Source organism: Xiphophorus couchianus, chromosome 18 (genome assembly GCF_001444195.1).
Source record: "Xiphophorus couchianus chromosome 18, X_couchianus-1.0, whole genome shotgun sequence".
In the NCBI taxonomy this organism is placed as follows: Eukaryota; Metazoa; Chordata; class Actinopteri; order Cyprinodontiformes; family Poeciliidae; genus Xiphophorus; species Xiphophorus couchianus.
In genome coordinates, this window is record NC_040245.1 from 7,277,443 (window position 1) to 7,305,415 (window position 27,973).

The following is a 27,973-nucleotide window of genomic DNA, read 5'->3' on the forward strand; positions in this document are numbered from 1 at the left end:
TTATTTTATGCACAGCACATTAGCTTATATGTATGCGAATAAAGTGTAATGATCTGCGTAAGCAGTGTAAGAAATCTGGGTGATCAGAGGTAAATCGAAAGCTGATTACTGAACCTTAAAAACGGATCTTAAAGCCACTTGGATACAGGCTGCAAGACATACCAATAAAACAAAAATAAAGTAATACACCTTTTATGGTCTATTGTCACTGCTTCAGTGACACAAATTGCCCTTTTGAAATTTGGGGATTAATTTGGAAGCGTTGTGCAGATTACAGGGGTCACATCAAATATCGCAACATCCTTGCAGGGAGATCTTGTTCCAGGACACAAGACGCAAGTCATATTGTTCCTCCATTCTTCAGCTCCCATTGACCTTGAGCATAATGTTGCTTCCCAATAGACTAATGTCGCCATTATCAACAGACTGTCCGGTCAACCATCTGCCTGCTTCACGCAGCACAGCTCCCCCTCTCCTCTCACAGACACCGCTCCCAGTGCTCACTTCATAATCATTACCAGCAAAAGCCCAGCCAGTTCAAATAAACATCAGCTCCCTCTATTGCACTCCTTCTCATTATTAAAAGCTCAGTGCTTCGTTAAGCTATGTAAATTGTGATAGACTGTCTTGAGTAATGCCTTGCAGAAAATAATGCTTAAAATCCATCATAATTTAGTAATTGGATATTGAGACAGGGGAACATTTCTATGCAATCACAAATAGTGAGCTGGCAAATGGATTTTCTCCTTATCCTTGAAATTTGAGAACCGTACCCTGGGCTATGTCAGAATCACAGCGTGACCTCCAAGGAGGCCTTGTAAGTCTGACAAAAGTGAAGAAACTGATCCCCACTGTACCCTGTGGGCACAGTCCACATAAGTCATCCCGCTCACAATAAGCTCTTATCATTGCAGAACAGAAGAGTCTAACAAAAAACCTCTTTGGGGAAAAATTTGTATCTCAAAAAGAAACATTAACATTTGCACACATTATGTATGAAATACTTTTTGGATTTTGAAATTACATTAATAACATGAGTTCCTGTTTTTAAATCCTTCTTTGCGTTCAGTGTAATTTAATCCTCTTAAGCATTTAGTCTGTCTAGTCCAAGCATCAACAGCCTGGTAGGTTCTTCTTTATTCCTCAGTTTTATTCTAGATTGGTAAAAATCTAGAAAATCGGTTTGTGTCTGCATAGAACACAAACAGGGATTTTAAAGTTGGATAGGAAGCTGCATGCTTAACAGATAGGTATGTTGAAGAAATAGTTTCATCTGGACCAGGCTTTAATTCATTTTCAATATGAATGAGCTTTTTAGTCTGTACAAGTAATAAGAAGCATTGGCAAGAGTTGTATGAATAGTGCCTTAGGATGACTCCTCCTTCTGTCACCCTAAACACACATTTACACACCCGACAGAAAATATATATTACATGTGTTTATATGTAAATTTGTCAGAACAATTTTGGAACTATTTTTCCTCATCAAGAAAAACTTTTAGAAATTTTGCAAACTGCAGATGTGGCACCAAATACAGTGTCAGCAGCCCAACGACGCTTTTGTAGTGATATTGTAGATCACTAAAAAGGGCAAAATTCCAATTCTGCTGATAATTTTTGTGAAATACATAATAAACATACATAAACATGGCGCGACAGACTGCACAAATATTTTGACATCTACGTTTGAGGAAAGCACAAACTATTTGAGTAAATGTAGATGCTTTTCTCTGGAATTTTGGATAATTTTATTAGTGAGGATATTATTGTGGCCTACAGCCAGCAGAAACCTAAAATTAGGTTTTTCAGAAAATTTGAATATTATGTAAGAATTCATTCAATACGGAAAGGTTATATTTTGATCATGTTATGTTCTACACAGCTATGGCATTGCTTGCTTTCTTGATAGTTGTCAATACAAAGTCCTCTTTTCTTCTCAAAGTTCATCATTTGGAAAACAGAGTCCCATAGTTTGGAGGAAGACTGGAGCGGCTCAAAATCCAAGTTGCTTAAGGTTCGATGACTAGGGAGCACTGTCGCCTGCTTTTATTTATCCAAATATTTTGGGACACACTGGGATCAAATCCACCTTTCCTTACCTTACAAAATCCTTCCCAAGGTGATTTCAACACAGGATTAAAGGATATTTTCTAGAGATTTCTCTGTTATTGATCATATTTCCTGAGATTTTGTAGATCACTCAAAGCTCTAGTGATGTGCTCTACAAGGATGGTGTCAAATGATCTGGAACAAAGAACCTAAACTTATAAATCCCCGAGGATGCATTACTATGCTGTTAGTTTGGATGAATGTGTACAGTCAGAAACGATTCCTTGATTTTCTGCATGAGGGGCTCCTTTTTGTGTGGTAGTGGCTTCCCCGCTCGAATGAGGCCACACGCAGGCCCATGGATTGATGACAGAAACAGGGCTAAGCATGTATTTTATACTCATTCATCTAAACTGACTCTCACTCTCTGTGGTTCATCTTTAAATAGCCTGCTCAGGGATCGTATGTCTGCCATTTGATTTATTCTGCACCGTACTTTCAGACCTAATTAAAACAAACTGTCTGCAATTGTTGGGGTAAATTTAAAATGACATGGACAAAACAGCACAAAAAGGGTTATATATGTGGAAGTGGTGGAGGGATGGAGGGGTACTCTACCTGTAGCATAAAGCTATGCAATAAACAGCTTGCCATCTGTTGGAATCTGAGCAATAGAGGTAAGTAACTCGCTAGGGACTTAATTAAAGTTGGAATGTTATTGAATAACTGTTGCTTCAGTAAAATGACATCAAGAAAATTTCTCTGGTTTTTAATATACATTTTCTTTTTAAAGCCAATAAAGATTTTAATCTAACAGGTTATTTTAAGACAGACGTCTTGTAATTTTAATTGAATGGTGGAAGAAGAAAAGTATAGCAAATGTCTAGAGACAGTACACTGTAAATGATTTAAGAGAAATGCTAAATACGCATTCATTTACAGTACTAATTTAATTAATTTGAAAAACGTTTTAAATCAATCATCGAAACAAGACGAATCATTTTCTTTGGAAATATAAAAAAACTGATAGCAAAGTTTACAGTGTTATGTAAACTCTGTAAAGCACAACTGGACTAATATAATTCAAGGTCCTTTTGGAGATGACCGGCTTTAAATATCAAAAGAGACATGTCATCTTGGGTTTGAAATATTTGAGAAACAAGGGTTTTTAAGTTGAAAATATGGCTACATAATAGTTCAGTAAATAGTTACATAATTAAATCTAGGTTATATGTTTGTTTGATGTTTTTTTTCTAGTTAGACTTACCTAATTATATAGCATGGTAAAAGCCAGATTATTTTTATGTTAAAATCATAAAATCTTTGTCATGACTGTAAATACATCAATAGTAAGAGAATAGACACTATTTTATAGCAATATCGTCAATTAAAAATAGAGACTTACAGATGCATCTCATATTATAAAAAACTTCCATGTAGTTCCATAATTGAGTTCTAAAAGTCAAACTCATTATTGGTGTACAGTATACTGAATTGTCATATTTTGTCATTTTCATTTTCTCGTAACAATCAACTTCGCTGATAAATCTTTACATCTCTTTGTGCATAAACAAATAAATATCAATTAAAAATTACCAAAAAGACATCAAGACTTTGAACAGACTATCCGAATTTGCATTAAGCAAGATGTTTCTTTCATTTCCTAAAGCAATGTTCTTGAAGATATATGAACAATAGATTAATTATGCATAGATGGTGGGATATAATTCAGGCATTAATTTGGTATTTTTATTATGATTTCTGGTTGTCAGCAATGAGGAGTGAGGTCCAGTGTGACATTTCTACTGTCAGTGATAATTTAGAGAGTCATGTCATCTGCCGGTGTGTTATATAAAGTCCTAAACCAGTGAAGTGGTATATCAAAACATTTCATAGCTCTTCATGATTCCCTTGACTGATAAGCATTATGGAAATTCAAATTAAATTTTGAATTTGGCACCTTTCCACACTGCTAAAGGTTCTGATACCTGTTTTATTGACCATTGTACCACTTTGCTTGATTGGCCATAAAACTGGTCGGACCTAAACCCCACAGAAAACCTTTGGAGTCTTGTCAAGAGGACAAACAGAGACACCAGACCCAGCTATGCAGATGTGATGAAGGCCATCTGGCCTCCTTTAACAAATCAGAGTAAGAGGCTGGTCGCCTTCTAGGTTTAAATCCAACCCAAGTATTTAAGTGTTGTGTTTGTTTCTTCTCCAGGTGCATGAGTGGGTTTTCTCTTGGTACTTTCCCTCCTTTCTCCATCCTAGAACATGCATATTAGAAAAACTGCCCACTCTAAGTCCCCCTTAGGTGAGAGAGTGTTTGTGCATGCATGTCAGTCCTGTGTGTCTCTTTGTTGGACTTATGACAGACTGAAGTCTAGGCTACAGTATACCTAGTTTATCCTCTGTCAACAACTGAAGGTAGGAAGCAAAGCTGATCCTGAATGGACAGACGGACGATAGGACACATGGACATCTATCTACATATTCTCTCCTACGTTCCACTGTAGGTGTTTTCCAGACAAACTGGCAGCTCTTACTGCCAACAGAATATTAATATGTAAACAGCATGTTGAAAAGGTTCTGACAAACTGCTGTGCCTGCAGGATGCCAGCTGTCTAGATGTGGGTGGGAATCAGGTGGTGCCATTAGCTTCATTATCATAGTATTATCATAGGACGACATGAAATTTAATCTTTGTGCTTCAACATTTGGTTCTTCATCGACTAAAAAAATCTTAATCATGTTGTTCAAATATAATCATAACAAGTTAAGCAGTTAAAACTGAATAGTCAAAACTTATTCAGAAAGCAAGTATACAGCTGATCCTTTTTTCTTGACTGCAGTGTTCACCTCAGCTGACTCTTGTATTTTCAGCTGTAGGATTGTGGTGCAGTTTGTACAATTTTGGAAAATATACCGGAATAATTCAATAGTAGAGCTGCAATATGCTATTATTTTTAATATTAATATTTTATGGTGCTGTTTAAAAAATAGTTACCAGGGCTTGTCCTTAAAATGTTAAGATGTCTCACTGATCCAGAAAGGACCCAGAGGTTACTAAAGGGACTTTAGATCTATCAATGCACTAAAGGATCCTCCAAAATGAGTTGAAGTGTGGCTGAAGGGAGAAGGACTTCTGGGTTGCACAATCTAAACCCTCATATCAGATATGTGGAAGACAAAAGATGGATGGAAGTATGGGGTGCAGAGTGGTGTGTTAGTCAGCACTGCTGCCTCTCAGCAAGGACTCTTTCAAATTTCCTTTTTGATGTTCAGTCTGCATATTTTCCCTGGGTGCTCTGCGTTTTCTACACATACCAATTTCATCTTCGACCAGAAATTCTAAACTGACCTTTTTTTCTGCCTTGAGACAACATGTGTTGTGAGTTGGTGCAGTATAAATAAGTAGAACTGAACTAAGTTGGATAGAAGCATGAATGGTAATCACACCTTTCTCTGCAACAGTCCGATGTGGAATGGGGAACTTACCACAGTGCATCGAGATAGAGAATCCAGAGAAACTGGGTAGAGAAAATCATGTAAATCTTAAAATCAACATGTTTAAAATGAGAAACAAACATCACAAATAAGCAACTATCTATAATACCTGACAGTTGACAGAATTGATTTGTAGCACTGTAGTGGATAATAACTGCTTAAGGCAATCAAAAAGCACAAAATGGCCAGTGGGATGTGTGGTTTATAGTTTTTCAGAAGAGAAAACCATGGCTATGTGCTTTATAATGCCAGTCAGTGGAACAGTGGAGCTCTGGGACTACTCCAGTCAGAGAGCTTGGTAAGAAAACTGATTAAAGAGAAGTGAGACAAGAGAAAATGTTTAATTTAACCATATTTGGTATTCATAGGGTGACAAACCATACAAGGGTTCACCTTGAGGGGTCATCAGGAGGGAAGGTCCAGAATCCCAAAGAGAAATCAAATAAAGTTTTAACACAACACTTGGAAATGCAATTGATTGCATTGTTAATTGCTTTGATTATCAAGTTTATTTTGGCTGAATTGAAAATGGTAATTCAACACATAGAGAATTGACAGACTGTTTTTCTTTTAGGAGTTCTGGAGCACAGCCCCTGTGACATAGTAATGGATTTACAACTATAATCAATGTAGAACTTCAAGCACTGAATACAAATGAATACATTCCTTCATTCTTTCAGTGTACTCCGTCATTACAGTCAAATCAAATGTACTTCTGGTGTTCAGGCTTTATACTGATATTGCTCTTTATGCCTGTACACCATAAGAGCAATGTCATGGTGAGATATTGCTCTTTTAACATAGTGAGTAATTTTGTATGAATGCATTTTGTCAAGTTATATTTTATAATCATGAATTCATTATGTCAAGGCACAGCACAGAATACACTCCATAAACACAGAAAACAGTAAAAATGTGACCCATTTTGCTAAACGACTTAAGTAAAATGACGTCTTGCACTGTGGTCTAAATTCACAGTGCTTTTATATCCCTTTAATTATTTCTGATTTTCACAATCTAGGGTTGCAAACCTTAGTACTTTCACGATGTTTCCCTCCCCTATTTGCTACAAATGGAATGGTGTTTTGAGGGTAAATACAGTGTGTTTATTTCCCATGACGCATAACATTTTGAATGTACATACCTTTTGGATGCATTGCTGTTTAATGGTCTATTTCCGTTTGAAGTTGTGGCGTTATTTTCATGTAAGTCTAGTATGTCTATGTATGTCTAGTCTGGGAGAGCCCAAAACCAACACAAACTGCTACTTCAAAGATATAGAACTTTAATCTCAAAATTATTATTGCATTTAATAAGACTGCTATTTTATGAACCCCTATGTTTAAATTGAGAGAATATCGACACAGAAGTTGTTGATTATATGCTCGGAAATGGATATAAGAGGTGTTGCACTACTAACGATCTTCCTGTGTGAACCACCCCGAGAACAAAACATGTGAAGCATTTTTTTGGAGGGTAGCCATCTCATAGAAAAGTAAAATCATGTAGAAAACAAAAGTCGTAATGGATTAAGGGAACAAGATTTTTTTTATTTATTTTGCAAAAACAGATTATACCCAGACTGAAGATGCTTTACATGCACTGTTCTCTCTCATACTGGAAGATCTTTGGTGTTGAACCACCTCCAACATAAATCTTTTTTATATAACTGCCCAATGCAAACATGACAGCTAAAAGATTTTAGAAATAGCTTTCACATAATCCCCCATGACATTTCTTTTACTTTTGAGTGGTTTTAGGGTAGCAGAAACCCAGTTTTGTCTGAACTCTTTTGGATGCTATATGCTTAAGCCCCCATGTCCAACAAATCTGGCTTTACACAAAGTGAAGACACAAAAAGAACCTACTGCAACCAACATTTTACCTGTCTGAAACCTTATATTTGAACATATAGCTTTGTAAATCCTGAAATATTCATTAACCATTTCACAAATATTGTTGGATGGTATCAACCTCAACTGGTGCTTTATATTTAAATTCTTGATTTCTAATAAGTGAACCTTCAAACATACCTAACATTCAATTTATGCTTGCTAGTCACAATCAAGCTCTTATTTCACATAAAAATATTACCATGTCACTGAACAATGAAATACAGTGAAGCGAATAGGTGGGGGGAAATAAACGGCACTGTTGCCCTAACCTTCACCTCCTGCACCACCGTCTCGCTGCCGTTTTGTGATAATGATGCTGAAGTCACAGAGGCCCATGAAAACTGAAATGCCCCATAAATTCCCACAACCGCAGAGCCTTGATCTACTGAACCATCTCATTGACATGGAGCTTAAATTCACATTGTCTAGGTAAGAAGGATAATCATCCCACTCCAATATCCTGCCATATGTGGAGCAGTATTGTGATCACATAGCTTGTTAAAGAAAGGTAACTGAAACTTTTGACTCACAGTAGAATAGCACAGTTACATTCCTATGGCAATTGCTGAATTTTGAAAAAATCTAATTACCTGAACATGTAAATGCTTTCTCTAAATAATTTTTTTTTTTTTAAATGCTTCTGTGAGCAAAGGACATAACTCCACATGACCTCTACAATAAAACGCCACAGAAGGTATTCACTAATTTAAACACTAAAAATGTGTTTATCTCAAATTTAAGTGTACAACTGTTAAATGTACAGGATAGTCAATACCTTTCATGTTTTAAATGTTTTGTTTAAAAAGAAATGTGAGATATCCTTAAATGAACCTATAGAGGTCTAAATGTCAATTGGTCTGCTTGACCAAGCTTGATTTTCCGAGTCTTTGTTTAGGAAAAGTTTGGATGGAAGCTTTAGGCTATAAACGTGCAGGTTTTCCTGTATTTTCTGGACCAAATAAAGAAGAGGACTGGCCAATCTTAATAAGCCACAAAAAGATGTCCATAGATGCCCAGTGTTTGGAGGGTAATGGTTATTTAGTGAAAACTGTTATCTAAAATTGAGTGAGGAAAGCAAAGAACATGAAATGGGTGGTGATGGGTTTGGTACCTCGTAGAAGAAAACTCGATAAATAAATGCAGAGATAGTTTGAATTCAAATGAGCAGTTTTACTTACTGTGCAATACTACCAAGTCTTCACAATCACCAAGAAAGCCTACTGTGAAAAATGAAGTTTAATATCATATTAATATTTAGAGTTGTGTCTTTTTCTTATAAATATTTTATCCTACTTCATCTTGTCATTCAGGTTCAAATAAAGTGTTTGGATAATATTTTTAAAATTAAATGAAAATAATCATTTAAAAACAGCATTTTAGATATGCTTGTGTGATCTTTGTCTGATTTTACAATTTGTTGGATGATCTTAATTACTTAGGTGTGACCAAAACAAATTGAAGAACACTACACCAGAATACTTAAACCACAAGGAATCACCCCACCTTCTTCCTGTTTAGAACCATGGCCTCAGACTCAGAGGAGTTGGATTTCATCTCACCTGTTTCTCATATGCTGTGAACCTTTTCACCTCAAACTGAAGGTCAAAATACAACCACTTCATCTGCAAAAAGCAAAGATGAGACCCTGATGTTTCCCAAACAAACATCTTGTTCATGACGATGCCTTGAGATCTAGTCGATGAAAAACCACAAACAGATTTGACAACACGGGGCAACCCTAGCAGACAAAATCACACCAGAACAAAATTTGCCTCGATGCCAAGAATGCACAGACAACAAGACCAGACAGTTTGCCCCAACAAAATACATTGAGTCAAGTGGTAATCATCAAATTCAATATTCAAGTATAAATTACTTCCTTTAGATATCTGCCTGAAAATGGTTAACCAGCCCAAATATTTCAGATTAAATAACTGGATTGTTAACCATAAATGAAATATATAACGTTGATTTGGATTAACATATTATACAAAATGAACGTTTAATAACCACATGGCTACTGTTACAAGTGATCGATTTCATATAATCCAAGTTCTCAGAATGCAATGTTTGCATTTCCATTATCTATTAGTGCCATCTGCTGGACACTTTTAGTTTGCAAATTAAAACTTAGCATTCATGTAAAAATGTTAATAATTGTGAAAACTTTATTTAACGGGACTTTCTAAAGTCATCTGGTATTTAGTAGTCAGTCTGAAAAAGAAGTGCTAAAATACACTTTTAGTGAGCAGGTAAAATCTTTATAATGGTGCATATACTTTGAAACAATTGTGCTAAAAGTGATCTTTTAGAAGTTTAAACACATTAATGTTGTAAACTGAATTTCGTAAATTGTTCAGCAAATATCTATAAAAACATTTCAAACAGAAGTACAAGGAGATTTTGCTGTAAGAGCAATTTGTTTAAAAATGGAAATCATGCATGAAACTAAAACTGAAAAACAATAGAAATTAATATTAGGAACATACTGGGGATCTGCCAATGATCCATCACTTTTATTTTCATCCGTTTTCTTTAGTTTTGCCAAAATAAGGAAATAATCTCTAAAATTTCAGAGTAATTATTTCTGTATTATTATCATTGGAGCTGCTTTAATCAAACAAAAAAAAAAGTTAATTTATTTTACTTTAATCACAACCTGTGCACAGACTTTGACTACTACCTGCCTTCAATGCCAAAATAAATCTGAAAGACATCACAGCAGCCCTTCTCATTTAAGAACTGGTAGAGCTGTCCAAGGTCCATGTGATTGCCTCTATTCCCATGAGGGTCAAACATTGCCTCTTCAAAGCCTGTGAATTTGCGCAGGGAGTCTAAACTCTCAACAGTGTTGCTGTCGTCGCCTTGGCGATTAAGGGTAATATCCTCTCTGTGTCGAATCATGATCTTCTTCCATGTCAGAACCTTCACTCTGAAATAAAAAGTTGTTGTTTTTTTAACAATGGCAATCTTTTTTCTGTTACAAAATTCTCAAAAAGTAGAAGTAATCAAAAAAGCACCTGGACCAAAATTCCTCACAGGCAGATTGAGGACCTTCAACACACAAAACGCCAGGCTTTCCAGGCATGCTGAATCCTGAGAGGCCCAACTCTTTTGACCACTCCAAAATGTTCTTCCTCTTTGACTTGTTGTAGATATGGTGACTGTAGATCCACAGTCGACTGAAAACGTCTTGTGTAGTTTGAGAAGCAGACTCCAGCTTAGGAGCTGGTGCTGTTGATAAGCTCTTCTTAATGAAATGTTCCAGGTTTTCTTTCACCCAGTCCACTGCAGCAAGCACACATAAGTCTCCCAGGCAATTTTTCATAAGGTATTTATTGAGATCTGTCTGGATTTCTGTCTGCTGGGCCCTGCTAAGAGCTGAACACCTAGACCATCAATAAAACATTTGATTAATTAATACATACATTTTTGAAAACAGATAAAAAGACACAGAGTGCTAGTGTGAAGTAAAGAGATGATTCATTGCAGGATCCTAGTTCTAAAACTTTTTCTGTCAAGCTTCCAGAGTTTACCACACTCATATTTCTCGAGTTCTCAGACATTTTCAGCCAGTCAGGATGGAAGGAAGAAAGCCAGTACATGTATAAATGGATTATGTAAATCCAAAAATAAATCTGAAAAGTGTCGTTTGAAATTGTATTCAGTTCCTCCAAGTCAATATTTTACAGAACTAATGTTTGTTGCAATACAGCTGAAAGTCATTTGGTGTACTCCTTTAGCTATACACACTTAAATTCTAGCGTTTTTGTTTTTCAATATTTCTTTGCAAAAATGCAGTCTATCATGCAGTTTCTCTTTATTGTGATAAGAATTCTGATTTATTGTGAAAACGCTAAACTCTAACTGAAAATGTTTGCTAATCCCCTAAAATGACAGTATGGTTAGAATAGTAAAACTATTTAAAATATGTTTTCCACGTTTGGTTTCATGAGAATTAATTAGTTAGAAGTAGAATCTTTACCATGACCTGTTTGATGTGTTCTTTGGTACTCACGAGGCTGTATGTTTAGGAATATTGTCTATCGAAAATTTTAGACCTTCAAAGAACAGCTGTATGGTGATATTGAATGACACACTGTCTTGTGGATACCTAATTACTAAACTGATTGTAAACTGGTCCACTTCACATTTAGTCGCTACTTTGATTTGCTCTACCACGTGAGCTCCCAATGACATGTTACAATGAGACTTATGGTTGTAATGAGAAACTGTGAAAGCAGTATGAAGGTATTGTATATCAAGTATGTTGTCATAAAGTTAAGTATTTGGTCGTTTTTCCAAAACCTTTAACATTTATTTTAATAACCAACACATAAAAGACATGCTTACCTTACTGTTATATCAGGTAACACACTGGGGTATTCAGACGGATAGGCACAGGTCAGAATTAATTTCGTCTAAGAACAAGTTAAAATAGAACAGAATAAATAATAAACCTTTAGAAATTAACAACTTTTAGCTTATCATTACACACTTATTACCTCATTCGTATCTGAAGAGTCCAGTCTCTGCTTGATGAAAAACTGGGGTCTGGAGGGAGGAGGCTTTTCCCCAGAAGCCGAGTTTTCCACGTAGCTCCTGAGTTCAGCCAGAGCCAGCTGGTCGGTGAGCTCCAGCTCGTCCTGACCGGGAAACATGCTGGTTAGCAGCTCTATCTCAGCGAGTTGAGACTCGGCCCACTCCGTGTAAGACATGCTTTAAAAACAAATTGTGACGTCGAGTTACATTTATATTAACCGACCTCGAAATCCCAAATAATTTTCTAATTAACTCCCGGGGATTTCACCTCGGACGTTTACAAACGGGGCACACCGGAAGTAGTCGACCATTACTAACGGCCCGTCAGCGCTTCCGCCATATTGTGAGTGCCTTATTGGTTCCTTTTGGAAAGCAGATGTGCATATATTTGATTCTTTCCCAAAGGAAACAAACACATTAGCTTACTTTAATCTGATTTGAGTAAGAATTTATTTAACAAAAAGATATGCTCATTTTGTAGTAGCATGTTGATCGATAAGACAAACATTTAAATAGTTCTACTTGCGTGCTTAGCCTACCTATGAAAATCTATTCACTTAATTTGACTCAGTTTCAAGGTAATACTCATATTCTAAAATATAGTGTGTGTGCGTGCGTGTGTATGCGTTCCTCAATAAAAAATGCCACTCACAATATGGGGGGCGTCATTCACGTACGATCCCGGAAGTTCATGTGGTGGTTCGTGTAGTTTCTATAACACACATCACATTTTTGTTCCTCTCCTGGCCGCATGTGTGTCATCTGGTGTTTCTGAATCAAATCACCGTATCGGTCTGATCCAAAGTTATATGTATTTTGTGTACGTCTAATCGTTCCTGCTTTTATTATCGGAATAAGTTAATGATGTCCGGACTTAGGAGCCCAGCGGAACAAAGTAAACGAAACTGAAAACGGTAAAGGCTGTAGCCTCTGTTTGCGACAGTAAGTTGACTTTAAGAGTTTATTGTCACATTTGTTCTCTTGAAATGTTACAGTGTTGTGTGACTCGTTAAGACGTTCTTAGGTAAACGTTGTCTTTTTGACGTTCATCACTAAATGAATTGACTTAGGTAAAGAATGGGAAAGAAGAGGGGGAAAGACAAGAGCCTCAGAGAGGATGAAGACGTTGAGTTCACAGGTACATTTTGAAGTCAGATGACTTGCATGTTATTTCATAACCTTCTGAAAAATATAAAAATGTTGTTTTTTTATTGCATAGGTCCATCCTGCAGACATATTAGGAAAGGCACTGACCAAACTCTTATAAAGAAACTGTCAGCTGTTTCTGATTGGACGAGATGTCAAGAATGCAAGCATGAGGACAATAAAGAAAATATCAGTACGACCAAGTCAGAGGAATCTGAAGAGGAAACGGTTCCATTATGGATGTGCCTAAAATGTGGACATAGGGTGTGTTTATAATAGGTCTTTATTGCACTGATTTTTCTTTTCAGTGTATGAATCTTTTTAGATGACTATTCTCTTGTTTCTTACTAGGGATGTGGGAGAGATTCTGAGAACCAGCATGCCATCAAGCATTATGAAACTCCTCGGTCAGATCCACATTGCCTGGTGGTCGGTTTGGACAACTGGAGTGTGTGGTGAGCATGTTTTTTGTGTGTGATAGATAGGGACAAATATTATGTATTTAAACCACCGGTTTGTTGTTATATTTTATTTTCTTTAAGGTGTTACATATGTGATGACGAGGTCCAGTACTCGGGTACAGGGCAACTGGCACAGCTGCTGAACATCCTGAAAAAACAGATTTCTACAGATCCCATGAAGAGACCTCAGAAAAGTAGGTTGTAGTGAGTAACTGGATGTTTTATGCAAATATGGGATTAAATGTTTTTATTATTATTATTGATTTAGTAGATTTAATGTTTAGAGGACCTACTATAAAAATAACTTTATTCTCCACCTGAATGTGGAGAATAAAGTCAGGGTGAAGATGTAGTCTACTTATTGCTCCTTCTTAAACTCATCCATCTTTTCTATTAATAATAGGGATGCTTCAAAATTCTTGTTGAGACAAAGCACAGAGAGAAGGATAAGAAAAATCATAATTTTTCGGCCCAATGAAATAAATGACATGCACTTTGTATTACCAAATTGTTTTCCCTATTTAGGAGTGAAAGAGGATGTGGATCTGATGGAAATTAAGCCGGAGACAGAAGCTGTAAACACGGAGGAAAGTGAGGACAATGAGAACAAAGATGGCAGCAGTAGGCGGAAGAAAAACATCAAAAAGGAGAATACTGTAAAACCCCAAAACCACAACGCACCCGAAGAAAGCTGCAGTGTTCCAGTGAAAGGGCTGAGCAATCTTGGAAACACGTGTTTCTTTAACGCAGTCTTGCAGGTAAAGTTGTGCCATTAGCATATTTTAGTCTAGAGAGAAGTCGGAGTTAATCATTTTTATCTCTGTCCATTTGCAGAATCTTTCACAAACTCAACTCTTGAGACAAATTCTCAACAAAGTAACAGAAGAGAAAATGAGCCTCGACATTAAACCCGATGCCTCCTTGAATCTGGTATGTTTTCACTGTGCATAGCCACTTACTCACTCACGTAGACCTCACCCAGATTTTAGACTGTTATTAATAAAGTACATTTATTCACTCTGAGTGCAGGAGCCCATACTAGTGCAGTTAGACCAGCCTGGGTCTCTTACATTGGCTATGTGTAAGCTACTCAATGAAATCCAGGAGTCCAAAAGAGGTGTGGTAACGCCACGCGAGTTGTTTACACAAGTTTGTAAAAAGTGAGTGTCATTATTATTCAATGTTGGAAGTGCTGAACTTTACTTTTGGTTCTGTCCTTGGACGCATTAGAAGTTGTTCCTCATTTCCTCTAATCTCTGCAGGGCTGCCAGGTTTAAAGGATTTCAGCAGCAAGACAGCCAGGAGCTTCTCCGCTACCTGCTGGATGGGATGAGAGCTGAGGAACTTAAAGTATGCATGTTTTAACGGATTTCGCTTTATATCACACCAGAAATAAAGTTTTCTCTTTATTTCCGACCACACCAGATACAGTATTTGTAAATAGTAATTCTATAAGTTCAATACACAAAATAATTTGGCTGGCTCCTTATGATTTTTTTCATAATTTATATCTAAACTTTGTTCTGCAGAGAGTAAGCATGGGAATAACAGAGAGTTTGAAACAGTCAAGTAAAGTTACAGATGAAGAAAAGATAAAAGCTGCAGTTAAAGGTAAGCCGATTAAACCCTATCTTGCATGCATCAAAATCGAAGTTTTGATTTTGGTTTAGTAGTCTTAACTGTTTTTCCTTGTGTTCTATTTTTTTAAGAGTATGAGAAAAACGGAGTTCCTAAAAACTTTGTGGACCAGCTTTTTGGCGGTGAAATGACCAGTACAATAATGTGCCAGGAGTGCAAAACTGTGTGTACTTTTAGCACAGAACTCATTCACATTTTTCTTGCATGTATTTTATTTGGATTTTATCTGCTGTGCTAGTTAACACAAAGTAATCCGTCACTGGGAATTTGGAGGAAAATTGTACATGGTATTTGAAAGTTTTTATTAAAAAATATAAACCAAACTCAGCCATATCTGAACACTATTTTGCAAATCTGGCCTGTTTGGAATTTCTTCTATCGTCTCATTAACTCTGACCAGCAGGAAAACCCTGCCACTTTGTCCACTTCAAAATTACATAGTGTAATGTAATTAGGATAACATAAAATCCTAATGAAATATATGGAAGTTTTTGATTGTAAAATGACAAAATATAATAATCCCTATCGCAATAATAGTCTTTACTCCCTCACTTTTTTTCAGGTGTCTGTTGTAACAGAGATGTTTTTGGATCTTTCCCTGCCTGTTTCTGATGAGGTGAAACGGATGTTTTCTCTAGACCATGAGTTGATATTTGTCCTAGAGATGTTTTCATTAGCATGCTTGTGTGTTTGTGACAACCTCTTGCAGGCGTACAGAAAGAAAAACCCCAAAAAAGTGTTTCCAAGGACCAGTGAATCAAGCCAAGATGAGAGAAATGGCTCTGATTTGATCAGCAGGAATGACGATTCTACAACCGGGGCCAGTAGCAAGTACCAGCAGAAAAAGGCTAAAAAGCAGGCAAAGAAGCAAGCAAAGGTATTTCATTAATTGCAAATGTGTAATTTTGTTTTGCAGCTTTTGTGTAAATTAATCTTTCTCGTGTGTAATAAAAAATGGAAATATACATTGTGTTCTTTTTTTAGCATCAGAAACGGCAGCATAAGCTGGAAACCAGAATAACTTTAGGAAATTCAACATTTCCAAGCAACGCAGAGGGTGACCAAATTGATGTTACTAAAGATGCAGAGGATACAGAGAACGCTGACCACATGCCACATGAGGAAGACTCACTGAACGAACATGAACCTAAACCTGTCTGTGAATCTGAACAGGATCAGAATGTCGAGCAGGAGAACGAGGAAGACAAGGATTCACCAACTGACGATGGCTCATTAGCTGAATCATCAGTCAGCAACCGTTTTATTGTCTTGTCAGAGGAGCAGCACTTGCACGACAGCGCTTCATGTAACAAAACATCCAACACGGATCTGGAAGGAGAACTGGACACGCAGTTGGCAAATCAACTGGAACAAGTGACTCTGAATGACGCATTCATAGAGGACCTCGATTCCATGGATCCAGCCGTAGAGAGTGAAGACGAAGTGGAATACACAATAATAAACCAAGACCCAGAGTTTGCCTTCAACACCCTGTCCACCAGGACAAGCCCAGAGAAACAGGAGTGTTCAGTGCAGTCGTGTCTTTTTCAGTTCACCGAAGTGGAAACGCTCACACAGAACAATAGCCTGCTGTGTGTCGCTTGCACTAAGCGACATAAGAAGGGCGAAAAAACTGGAGGTACATAGGTTTACGCATCGTACTAACATGACCCACAAATATTTAGTGGTTTTAAAAGTGACCAAATGTAATATATTAAAAAAATATTTATTTTTTTTGTTGATGGACTTAGGATCTAAAAAGAACATCTACACTGATGCCTTGAAGCAAATGTTGATCTCCTCCCCACCTTCTGTACTTACCCTTCATATGAAAAGATTTCAGCAGGTACAACAGCTTGATAAAGTGCATTTAAGCTTTGCTTTGTTTTTTTAAACACATTAACTTTTGTCTCTTTCTTGTAGAACGGTTACAGCATTTGTAAAGTGAACAGACACGTTCAGTTTCCTCTGATTCTGGATCTGGCTCCCTATTGTTCAGCCAAATGCAAGGTTAGTGCTGGAAATATTTCTTTATGTTTTGAAAACAAGCAGTTTTGCAATTACTGACAAATACTTTGTTCCTCACAGAATATTTATGAAGGAGACACTCAGATTTTGTACAGCCTGTATGGTGTCGTAGAGCACAGTGGGACTATGAGGTCAGGTCATTACACAGCCTATGTAAAAGCTCGACCCGACTCTTTAAAATCCTCATCAAATGGTAAACAAGGTAGGTGCAGTTGAGTATGTCAGTGGGTAGAACAGATAATTTCTGAAAATAGTATTAGTGCCCTTAAAATTCTTCCACATTTGAATCACAGTCTTCCATGCATTTTCATGGGGTTTTATGTCATATGGTTTTTATATTTAAATGAAATCTTAAAACATAAAGCTAAAGAAAAACATACTCAAAGACTTGCAGCAAAACATGATTCTACAAAGTAATAACTACCAGGGTTGAATACAAATATAGGCCACATTTTCTAAAACATTTTTTTCATATATTTTTATTTCTACAGTAATTTAAAAACAACGACTCACTTTCCTACAGTAAAACACTACTGTTTTCACATAAAGTTTCTCTTTAATGTATACTTTTGCCAGGTGTATTACATTCAGTAATAAACAATTTCCCTTTTAGGAGACACAGACCTTCCCAGAGGATCCTGGTTCCATATCAGCGATACAAGTGTTCAACCCGTCAGTGAAAGTAAAGTTCAGAGCTGCCAAGCCTACCTCCTCTTCTATGAAAGAATCCTCTAATTTAACTGTGCATATATACTCAGGAAAGACCAACCGACTTGCTGCTTCAACTCCATGCACAAGAAATCCTATCTAGGACTTGTATAAATTTTGCATAAAGAATATTTGACAAAAAATATTTGAGTTACTTGTTGTTCTGCTAAATATAAGTCATTATATTCAGCATAATAAACATTAAGCCAACTGGGAAATGAGGGGCGAATGATAATCTACGAAATCTATAAATGCCTGCGTTTATTTTTAGGATAATTTCTCAAGTAATTAAAAGCTTTAAAACCGGAGTCTTTGTGTGGAGTAGTTTCTCTGACGTTCACTGAGCATGCGCAGTAAGCGCTGTTTGGTTTTCCTGTTTCTAATGTCACATGATAAGAGGAAAGTCCAGCTTCGGTCGACCACAATCTCTTTCCCAAATTTACTTATGTCAGTGTCAGTCATCTAACATGGCAGGTCAGTGAATGTTTAACTCTTTTCTAATAAAACATCGTTCGTTTAAAGTTATTAACGGATGCTCGTTTCTTAAGGCAACAACAGAAAGGAAGATGCAGTTAAAGCTAACGGCGTGGCCCGCCTTTCGCAAAAAAAAAAAAAACCCAACTCAGTTTTGTAAACATTTATCACTATAAATGTAATAAAGAGTTTGGTTTTGAAAGGAAATACGTAGGAGTCTGAAGAATTTGCAGATATTCGGCGCTTTCCGCTGTTACTCTTACTTTTTAACTTGGCTAAACATGAGTCAGCACTTTTTGCTGTTGAACTTGTTTAAAGCTTAACTGTTAAACTTTAATCCATTTTGTGGGCAGGCAAGTTCGCATTGATAACCCTGCAACTAATTTCAAATAGGTATGTTCGCCATAGTATTGACAATGGTAGATTTGTTGTATAAAACATGTATTCTTTTCTTTTGTATTTTTATTCTAATCTAAACATATCAGCTGTTTGTTATCTTTGTATCTATACAGGTACCACTAGTAGAACATAAATGCGTTGTATTTTTTCATACTCTTAATGTATTGCCATAAGTTTATTTTTATTATGACTTTGAACCGAAAGCTGTCGATTATCTTGATTATGACGTAACACAGTATGTCGTAATATACAATTGAAAAAATGAATAGATATCAAAATGTTTAAAACATTAATAAACGTTTAAAGCATGCAGATTAAACATATTTAGTGAATAAAACATAATGTTTTGTCAATCCATCCGTTTTTCCTTGGAGGCGAGGGACTAAAAATGCTGATTATAATTATGAAAATGACCTCAGCTAGGAGATTTATAATGCCTCTTAGCCAATAGCATTTATTGTTTAAAACCTCTTGCCATTATCACACTGCAATATTTGCAGGTCATTAAAGGTTACTGACTTTTAGCATTGCTTACTTGTATACAAAAAAGTATTTCCCTGACTGACTAGGCAATGAAAAAAGAACACTATTACATTATAATATACACTGCCTGACCAAAGAAAAGTCACCAAATGGTGCCTAAGCAAATGGCAACTATTTAGCAGCTACTGCAACATTATGTGCCCAAAGAATATATCAGATGAATACTTGAGTATGCTGAATGATCATGTTATTCCATCAGTGGATTTGTTTTCTTCCCTGATGGCAGTAATTCCCAGATGACAATGCCAGCATTTATGAGGCTCGAATTGTAAAACAGAAGTTCAGGAAGCATTAGAGATCATTTTTACACATGGATCGGTTCCCACAGAGTCATGACGACTATTGTTATAGTAGGAGGAAATAGAGGGAAGCTTGCCAAATTTATAAAACCATTCTGGGTCACAAATAGACAAATAGGTCTTCTAAATACACAAAATTAAGCTACAAAGTGGCTGATAGACAACAAAGTGAATGTTTTGAAGTTACCATCATAAAGTTCTGATCTCAGTCCACATAGAAGGTGTTTACTCAAGTTGAAAAGGTGTAAAAGGTTCAAGCAGCTGACAGTTAAAGAAGTTACATGGAATGAAGAAGAAAATTATAAAAAAGATCCTGTAGTTATTCTGGAATTTACCTTAAAAGGATCATTTTCAAACTGAACTAAAACAACAAAGAATTCCGACTGATTTAATAATCACATTTTATACTCATTGCTTGTTGTCGACTTGTAATATTACTTTATTCTCGCCTAATAGAATTTTGGCTCCACTTCATTGTGTGTGAAATAATGGTTAAAACATTATGCATGTTTTTGTCTTGTTTTTTAAAACTATTACAACAAGCTATTTTTGCCTCCTAGGATAAGCCTTTGAGAACCATGACTCTGCAAACTCCTCGCACATCAGCATTCACCTTTCAGTCTGCGTTGCACAGTGCCCACGTTCTCCAGTGTCTGAATGAGCAGAGGCAGCAGGACATCTTGTGCGACGTGACGTTGTTGGTGGAGGACCAGAGTTTTCGGGCCCATTGCTCGGTTCTGGCCTCATGCAGCGAATACTTTCGCAGTAGGGTTACTAGTGTCACCAGACAGAATCCCATCATCACCTTGCCTGAAGAGGTTGGTGCTCCAGCATTCACCTAAATGATTTCATAAAACTGATAGTTGTGTTCTGTAGATTATGTTAAAGCATCATCTGTTATGCTTTATGAATTACTTTGTGTTGGTACATCACATAAAATCCCAATAAAATGCATGGAAGTTTGTGGTTGTGACTTGACAGTTATTGGAATATATTTAAGAGCATGCTGTGTTTAAGTTTATAAAAATTAAATACAGCTATTTTTATTGTAATAACCAGTGTTTCTTTACAAGGTTAGCCAAGTTTTATTTCAGCTTTTTATGGTGCCGATGCTTCTGGTTTAACAAATGTCCGTTTTCCGCAGGTGACCGTGGAGGGGTTTGAACCCTTGCTTCAATTTGCCTACACATCAAAGCTGCTTTTCACCAAAGAAAACATCCATGCCATTCTTACCAGTGCTGAGATTTTAGGATTTCGCAACTTGGAGTCAGGTTGCTTTGATTTCCTCATCCCCAAGTTTTCAGAGAGCAAGAAAACCTCCCAGGAGGTCAGGAGTAAGAGCTGCTGTCGTAGCTCGGAGCACGGTACCAGTTTGGACTCCTGTGTAGAAGGTAGCCATGCAAAATCATTTGAGTCAAACAGCTCAGCTCCTTCAGGGGGTGATGAGCAAACCGACTTCTCATCACAGTGCCCTCAGAGCACACAGGGTCAGACAAACAGTGGGGATGAACACTTTTGTTTTCAGAACTGTGGGCCGCAAATGACTCCCTTATCTTTAGAGTTAGCAAATGATGTGTGTCCCCTGTTGTCTCTGCCTTGCCCAGGCCCCGACAAAGCCGATCATTCCTCTCATTTTTGCGAAAAAGACATTTTACAGATAGGAGATGTAAGTGATAGAAGTGAGTTGAGGAGTGTGGTAGGGTGTGACGCACAATGTGAGCTGTCAACACCAGGGGATGAGAATCCACCAGAAATCACTGAGCCGGGAAGCGCAGATAATGAACCGACTGTTGAGACGCTTGGTGCTGAAGCCAGCTGTGCCCCAGCCTCCTGTCCACTAAAGACGTCAACGGCGGAAGATTGTACTGCAGTATTACAGCAGGATGAGGTTTGTCCTGAGCAGGGAGCTGCTGGCGAGTTATCAGGACCTGCCTTAAACCCCCAAAGCTTAGAGGCAGCAAATGGAGAGCGCAGCCGTGTAGAGAGGGAAGTGGCCGAACATTTAGCTAAAGGGTTTTGGTCTGACCTGTGTCCAGGTCAGTCTCCACTGCCATCCCTTGATTCGGCAAGCCAAAACAATTTGACCAAGACCTCAGACTTTCACTGGCTCAGACACTTGGATCTGAACTCCAGTGTAGGCGACTGTCCCTTCCTTCGGGACCTCGATACAGATGACGAGCCTGGTACACGTGCTGACAACTTTTCACAAGCAGAGAAGAGTCCCTGCATGTCCTCACCACTCAACTCTGGGGACGAAAGTGAACTGGAAACAGACGGGGACATGGAGGCCAATCACAAAAGAGCAGCAGAGGTTATTGTCATAGACAGGCAATTTTATTCTATAAGTTTAAATAGATAAAAGTAAATCTAACATCTCAGCCTTTTTTTATAGATTCAGCTCCCATTCCCGGTGGAGCAGATCTCTGAACTGAGCAGAAGTGCATTCCAACAGCTCGTTAGAGACCATAGCCTGACAAAAGAACAGCTTGAGTTTGTCCACGACGTCCGCAGGCGAAGTAAAAACCGTGTGGCAGCACAGCGCTGTCGGAAGAGGAAGCTCGACAGCATACACCAGTTGGAATATGAAATAAAAAAATTAGTAAGTTCACTTTTATGTCTTCAGTTTTCTTATTATAAATCAAGGGTTTAGTCATAACACTTGATAGGACCATCATTCACGTTAAATAAATAGTTCACGTCTGATAAAAGGGTAAAAGCAGTTATATTAGCTCCAATAGATAATCTTCTTGGCATCTTCTTTTGGCATCAATCTAAGACCAAACTACACTTGTAGCATTTAAACATTACTCATATTTCAAAAACATTTTTGGTTTATGCAAATGCTACTTTATGAACTTTTAAACCATTGTCACATTGCTTTGAGTGGTTATTTACACAAAGCTGATCTTATATTTAAGTAAATTGGTGGACCTACAATTTTACTTCAGCTTAAGGTTGCGTTACTTTATTGATTTTAACTCTGTTAACCAATACTTCATATTCCCCTGATTAAACCATGATGTTAGGAAGTGTTTCTCTTTTTGTTATCTAGCTGTTGTTTCAGCATCTCAGTGACTGAAAATATAGACCAACTGTGGACAAAAATGGTACAATTAGAGCCTATCTAATTGGCCTAATACATTAGTATGGTGACTGTGATATGCTGAATTATAGTATCTTACTAAATATTGAAGGAAAGCAGTCTGTTGCAATTGTGGTATCGCTCACACCAATATTTTAATCATGAATGCAGATTTATTTTGGTGCAGAGTTGAAAGTATAATAAAAATATATATTTTTGTCTAAAAGAAACCTTAAAAAGTAAAAATGAAAATGCACAAACAAATGAGTTACTGTCTTTATATTCTTTTAATCTATCTGTGATTTATTCCTCTCTCACAGAAAAGTGAAAAAGAGCAGTTGATTCTGGAACAAAAAGAGCTGAAGAAAAATCTTGCAGAGATTAAGCAGAATGTGTGTGGCCTCTGTAAGAGCGTCAACATCGAGCCTGAATAGGACCACTTGCAGCTTCTCGCTAACCTGTCTTCATCTGACTTTCCTGTCTCATCGCCCAGCCTTGTAGCAAATAACATGTCACAGCTTTCGGTTGAAATGGTGAGTTCCTCTTTAGAGCGTGGACCGATTGTACCACCTTTAGTTTCCATTCAAATTGCAGTGCCACAATCCTGCACAGCGGACACAGGCTGTCCTGTCTCTGCTCCTTCGCTCAGTGCCTGTTTGGACATGTCCAACAGCTTGTAATTGGGTCACAGTCTCAGTGTTATTCTGAAATTTACAGGACCAAAAAGCAAACGGTTAATCATCGTTTTACACTGCAATCCTCTTTTTGCAAATACTTCCTTTTTATTTCATTGACTCATGTCCTGCTTTAAAGGAGGAACTGAATCCAAACACAAATATGTATTATTTCATTTTCTGTGAATCTAACGGGCATTTCTCCACAATAACCACAGAAATAAGTATTCATGATTTCAATAGTAATGCACTGTACCCAAATGAAGTATTTAGAATGTTCCTAAGCTGAAGTTAGTTTTTCTCAGGGAAAATTACAACCTGATTGTATTTAAATCCCACTTTATATATATTTTCCAGACAAAATTATTATTCATTGCGCTTTTTTAAAAATTAAACATGCACAAAAAAATTAAGTGTTCAGTAGATTACAAATAAATTTTAGAACTAAACTACCTTCTCAGCAGCATTATGCAATTGCACATGCAGACTAATTTTCCTCCTCTTAAATTTTGTGTAATACAGTAGTTCTATTAAATTTGATAGTGTTTTGTGAAAACGTTAGAACTTATCTGCTATGAATAAAAATGTGCCTTATGCTTCAGTATACTATCAATTCAACAAGATTATGTTGTTTAATGAAAAAATGTTTATTGTCTTAAGGAATGTTGCACATTAACCCAATACTAATGTTGATGGCATTATCTTTAAATGTTAGTTCTTCTGCATGTTGAGCATTGTTTTTATAAAATGGTTTTATGAATTACAAATTCAAATAAACATTTTGTTAATAATCAGTTTTCTTTAAATCATTTTAACACACCACAGTGGGGGATTTTTTTCTGTTTTCTGTACTTTTGCAAACTTTGGCCAGCAGATGGAAGTGTAGCTCTGCCTCAAAAGGTTAACTTTATTGATTAAATACAAAAGTCTTCAAATTTACAATTTATTTTGGATTCTTCATACAAATTACCGTTAGTAACCTTATTTTGCAGGCTATTGTTTTTGAATAGTTGATGAAAAAAAAGCAAAGATTGCAAACAACATATAGGGTTGATCGCATAAAGCCCAAGGTATTACGGTATAGTCATCGTATTCTTATGTAACCAAATTGACCAAATGAGCATCATATGGCCTTTTGCTCCTTTTGAAACTCAAATCAGATTACTGAACTGAGACACACACACTCTCTCACTAAAGTCCCCTGTCATATGGAAAAAGCAAAAGAAACTATTTGATTTTAAATTGTCCAAACCATGAATTGATGTGCTTTTTAATCTACAAGTATTGATATGGCTTATAGACTCTTAGAACAAGAATGTGGTGTTATTTAGAAATGCATAACCTTTAATAAAAAAAAATACTGTCCCTAAGATACAGTCATAAAAACATTATGATGCTCACAAAGTATTGCCAAATCCTTTGTGGAGTTTATTACGTCAATATAGCTCTTCTGAAGAAGAAAAGTGCTTTCGTAGTTAGTAAATGTGAAAGGAATTTCAAATTGAGCATACAGGAATGTTTTAAATAAGATACAGATTACCACACAAGTGTTTTCTCCTCTCCTGAAGCGCCATTGTCTGGCAACTTTTGGATGCGTTCCTTCTGCACCTGAAGCAAAAGACTGGACTACTTGTTATCAGATTTATGTTTGCTGCAGCACTATCTGGCACACAGTTGTTTTAATGGGATGGTATTATATATTTTCCAGGTGCTGCATAGTTTTATTTTGTAGCACAATCAACTAACTATGTTACCTTCAATTGTTATAAAAAAAATGCTACGTATATAGAAAACATGACTCAAAAGAAATTTGACTTTGTAATTTGATGCCATGAAATTGGGCATCTATCTCTTTAAGAAGCTCCTACTCTTTCCCTCAGGAAGTCATCACACAATCCTTCTCATGTTGTTTACATCAGTTATTAGAAGTGCTGGACTCAGAAGTAGTTCCTATGATGAGCTCAGCAGACTCGCAGTTCCAACAGATGTTTGCTTACTGCTGCTGCCGCTAGTCTGATGGAGTTGAGTGGAGATGTTGTTAGGGAAGAGTGCTCTGTGACATGGAAGTTTGGCTGGAGATTGTAGCTCCAATGAGGAGCCTTGTGGAAATAGGCAGCACTTTGTGAGAGCAAACATTTAGGTACCCACAAATGGTTGCTGCAGGAGAGTCAAGGATTCCTAAAACATGCATTAAAAAATCTAAACAACACTCCAGGTATGTTTTTGATGAGGGAATAACATAACATGATATAAAGCTCATACTCCCCCTTTAAGACTGCCATTATCAGACTTTGTAATATTATAAATTGATAAAAGATTGAATTCAAAGTCATTGCAAACTTGTCAATAGGCTTTTGTCCACTGATACTTAATTTTTTTAATATTAGTTGAAATGTAATGGCTTTAACTTATGAATGGTAAAGTAACTTTAAAAAACCTTTGCCTGATATATTACCAAGTTTAAGCATTGCATATAGAACAACAAAAAGAAAGAATTTTGTCACTCAAAAATAGACCATTGCAACTTCCAAATCAGCAAGGGATAAATTCATTTGTAAAATTGTCTTCACAGAAAGAATAGGGGTCTAATGCTCAGTGTTTGTGTGTTTTAAATACAGTTTAGATCTTGGAGCATTGTAATGCAAAAGTAAGATTATCCTGTTTTTCAAGCTAAACGGGACGAGCGACTTGATTTGAGGCGGAAGCAGCTGTGCAGCATGGCAAGGTCAGAAGCCCATAATCCGCGGCCTCATTCATGCAAGATTAAAAACCTGCTCTGAGTTCTGATTAAGAACGCAGGGTTAGAAGATTAAAGACCAGCAAACAAAATGAAAGCAGTTAAAGCCCAATCCTGGAATTCATCAGAATACCAGAACTTTAAACAGTCATATCGTGAGATTAATGCAAAGCCTGCTGTATCTGTCTTGATGAATCTTCTGTGTCAAAGCCGAAAATTCCCCTTTTACCCTAAAATCCAAAAGATCTCTCTGTGTTGGCATTGTTTGTTTGTTTTTTTTCTGTCCTTCACACCATCTCAAGCTCCAAATTTCTAAAATTATTATTATGACATGACTCAAATTATTATTGAAGGATTTTTGTTACATATATTTATTGTTTAAATAGATAAATCTACTTATTTCTTAGTAATTTCTGTATATCTAATCCTTAACCTCTAACAGACTTTGCACCTAGGACTGGAAGTGATGGAAGTAAGAAAATAAAGCATTTCAAAGTTAGTTTGTGAAAAAAACATTAAAGGTCATGATAACAATAAATAAATACCTTTTAATGTGACATACTGTTAAATAAGGTTTAAGCAAATTTTTTGTCAAGACATACCAAAAAGTATGTTTTTTTTATATACCGGTACTTACTTTTTATATTACACCATTTTTACCTAGCGGAGATGCCAAAATGACCAGAATTGTAATGTAAGAATAACATCCTCACCTTTTCCTCTACACTGGCAGTTAGCTTGTCAAGTATCACCACAACAAAAGCAAAGTTAATTGTGAAGATGCTGGTTGAATCTGGTAAGAGTATCATTGACCACACAATGAATAGAATCCTATACAGACATTAACTGAAAAACCTCTCAGAGAGAAAGAAGCCATTACTAAATCTACACTTTTTCAGACTTTGCAATAAAGCACAGGAACCCTGTAATTAATATTGATATAAATAATAAATATTAAACAAATTGAAGTACATGAGTTCTTGCTATTCCTCACAATAAAGAAATAAACAGTGAACTGTGCAAATTTATAACATGAACATTTCTCCAGCATAGGTCAAGATACTATAAAATGACACAATACTTGAATCAATCCCAGTTTAAGATCGATGACCTCCTCACAAAGTCTTAAGCAGCTGAACTACTGCGTTCTCGCTGATTACATACCGAAGTGACTTTAAACTTAAGTTTGATCGTGGGGCTGTGCCCCATTCACAAGATTATATAAATGAGGTCCATAGTACTGTGATCTCAAAGAGAAATGAGAGAAAGCAGGGAACATGCTGACCCTAGTTAGCTAGAAGCCTGATATGCAACAGTCAGATTAACAGCTGCTTGAAGTGTGACAAATTACACACTTGCTGGTGTTTAGACTTGACAATCATCCCGGTTACACTGCGAACACTACATGAACAAATTAAAGAGAACATAAGTGAAGCATTTCATAGAGGTGATTGCAGGAGTTGAGATTATTTAACATAACAAAAGTTTCAAAAGCTTTTGGGGAAACGTAAAAAGCCATACAGATAATGTTGGTTTTTTTTTGTTTTTTTTCTTGATTCAGAAATAAGTCATTGTTGTTTCTATGTTACCACAGAAGAAAATGTCGCCTTATTGTTATTTCCTTTCCAAACGTAACCAACACAAATATTGTGTATTCAGCTGCAAAAATTTGACTGCTCTTTATGCCTGTGCCTGATTTCTGTTTGCATTAAGGGGCAATTAATTCTGATGATTAATTGTTCATTAATGCAAACAGAAATCTTAAAAAACTGGTCAAAACAGAACAGCA

At 36.6% G+C, this 27,973-nt stretch overlaps 3 protein-coding genes across 4 annotated transcripts; 2 read left to right on the plus strand and 1 right to left on the minus strand.

Moving 5' to 3' along the window:
• Positions 1–6,820: 6,820 nt before the first annotated feature.
• rwdd2b (RWD domain containing 2B) lies at positions 6,821–12,309 on the minus strand. Its single transcript, XM_028045507.1, has 4 exons — positions 11,959–12,309; positions 11,807–11,874; positions 10,474–10,842; positions 6,821–10,385 (listed from the first exon to the last, which is right to left on the minus strand). Exons 1-4 carry the CDS (start codon positions 12,169–12,171, stop codon positions 10,133–10,135), a joined length of 903 nt encoding a protein of 300 aa, XP_027901308.1. The 5' UTR covers positions 12,172–12,309; the 3' UTR covers positions 6,821–10,132.
• A 382-nt stretch (positions 12,310–12,691) lies between these two features.
• On the plus strand, positions 12,692–18,284 carry usp16 (ubiquitin specific peptidase 16). 2 transcript variants are annotated; one of them, XM_028045504.1, is made up of 18 exons: positions 12,692–12,937; positions 13,066–13,133; positions 13,215–13,405; positions 13,493–13,596; positions 13,684–13,796; positions 14,128–14,360; positions 14,437–14,532; positions 14,632–14,762; positions 14,865–14,952; positions 15,132–15,213; positions 15,312–15,403; positions 15,803–15,856; positions 15,950–16,117; positions 16,225–16,879; positions 16,992–17,086; positions 17,164–17,250; positions 17,329–17,470; positions 17,882–18,284. In XM_028045504.1, exons 2-18 carry the CDS (start codon positions 13,073–13,075, stop codon positions 18,001–18,003), a joined length of 2,514 nt encoding a protein of 837 aa, XP_027901305.1. In that variant the 5' UTR covers positions 12,692–12,937; positions 13,066–13,072; the 3' UTR covers positions 18,004–18,284. The 2 variants fall into 2 exon arrangements, with proteins under 2 accessions (XP_027901305.1, XP_027901306.1); XM_028045505.1 differs by having other exon boundaries at positions 12,692–12,909.
• Positions 18,285–18,325: 41 nt separating this feature from the next.
• On the plus strand, positions 18,326–24,241 carry LOC114161879 (transcription regulator protein BACH1-like). The gene is made up of 5 exons (XM_028045506.1): positions 18,326–18,450; positions 20,252–20,509; positions 20,836–22,002; positions 22,084–22,290; positions 23,094–24,241. The coding sequence occupies exons 2-5, from the start codon at positions 20,270–20,272 to the stop codon at positions 23,205–23,207; spliced, it is 1,728 nt and encodes a 575-aa protein (XP_027901307.1). The 5' UTR covers positions 18,326–18,450; positions 20,252–20,269; the 3' UTR covers positions 23,208–24,241.
• Positions 24,242–27,973: the final 3,732 nt, after the last annotated feature.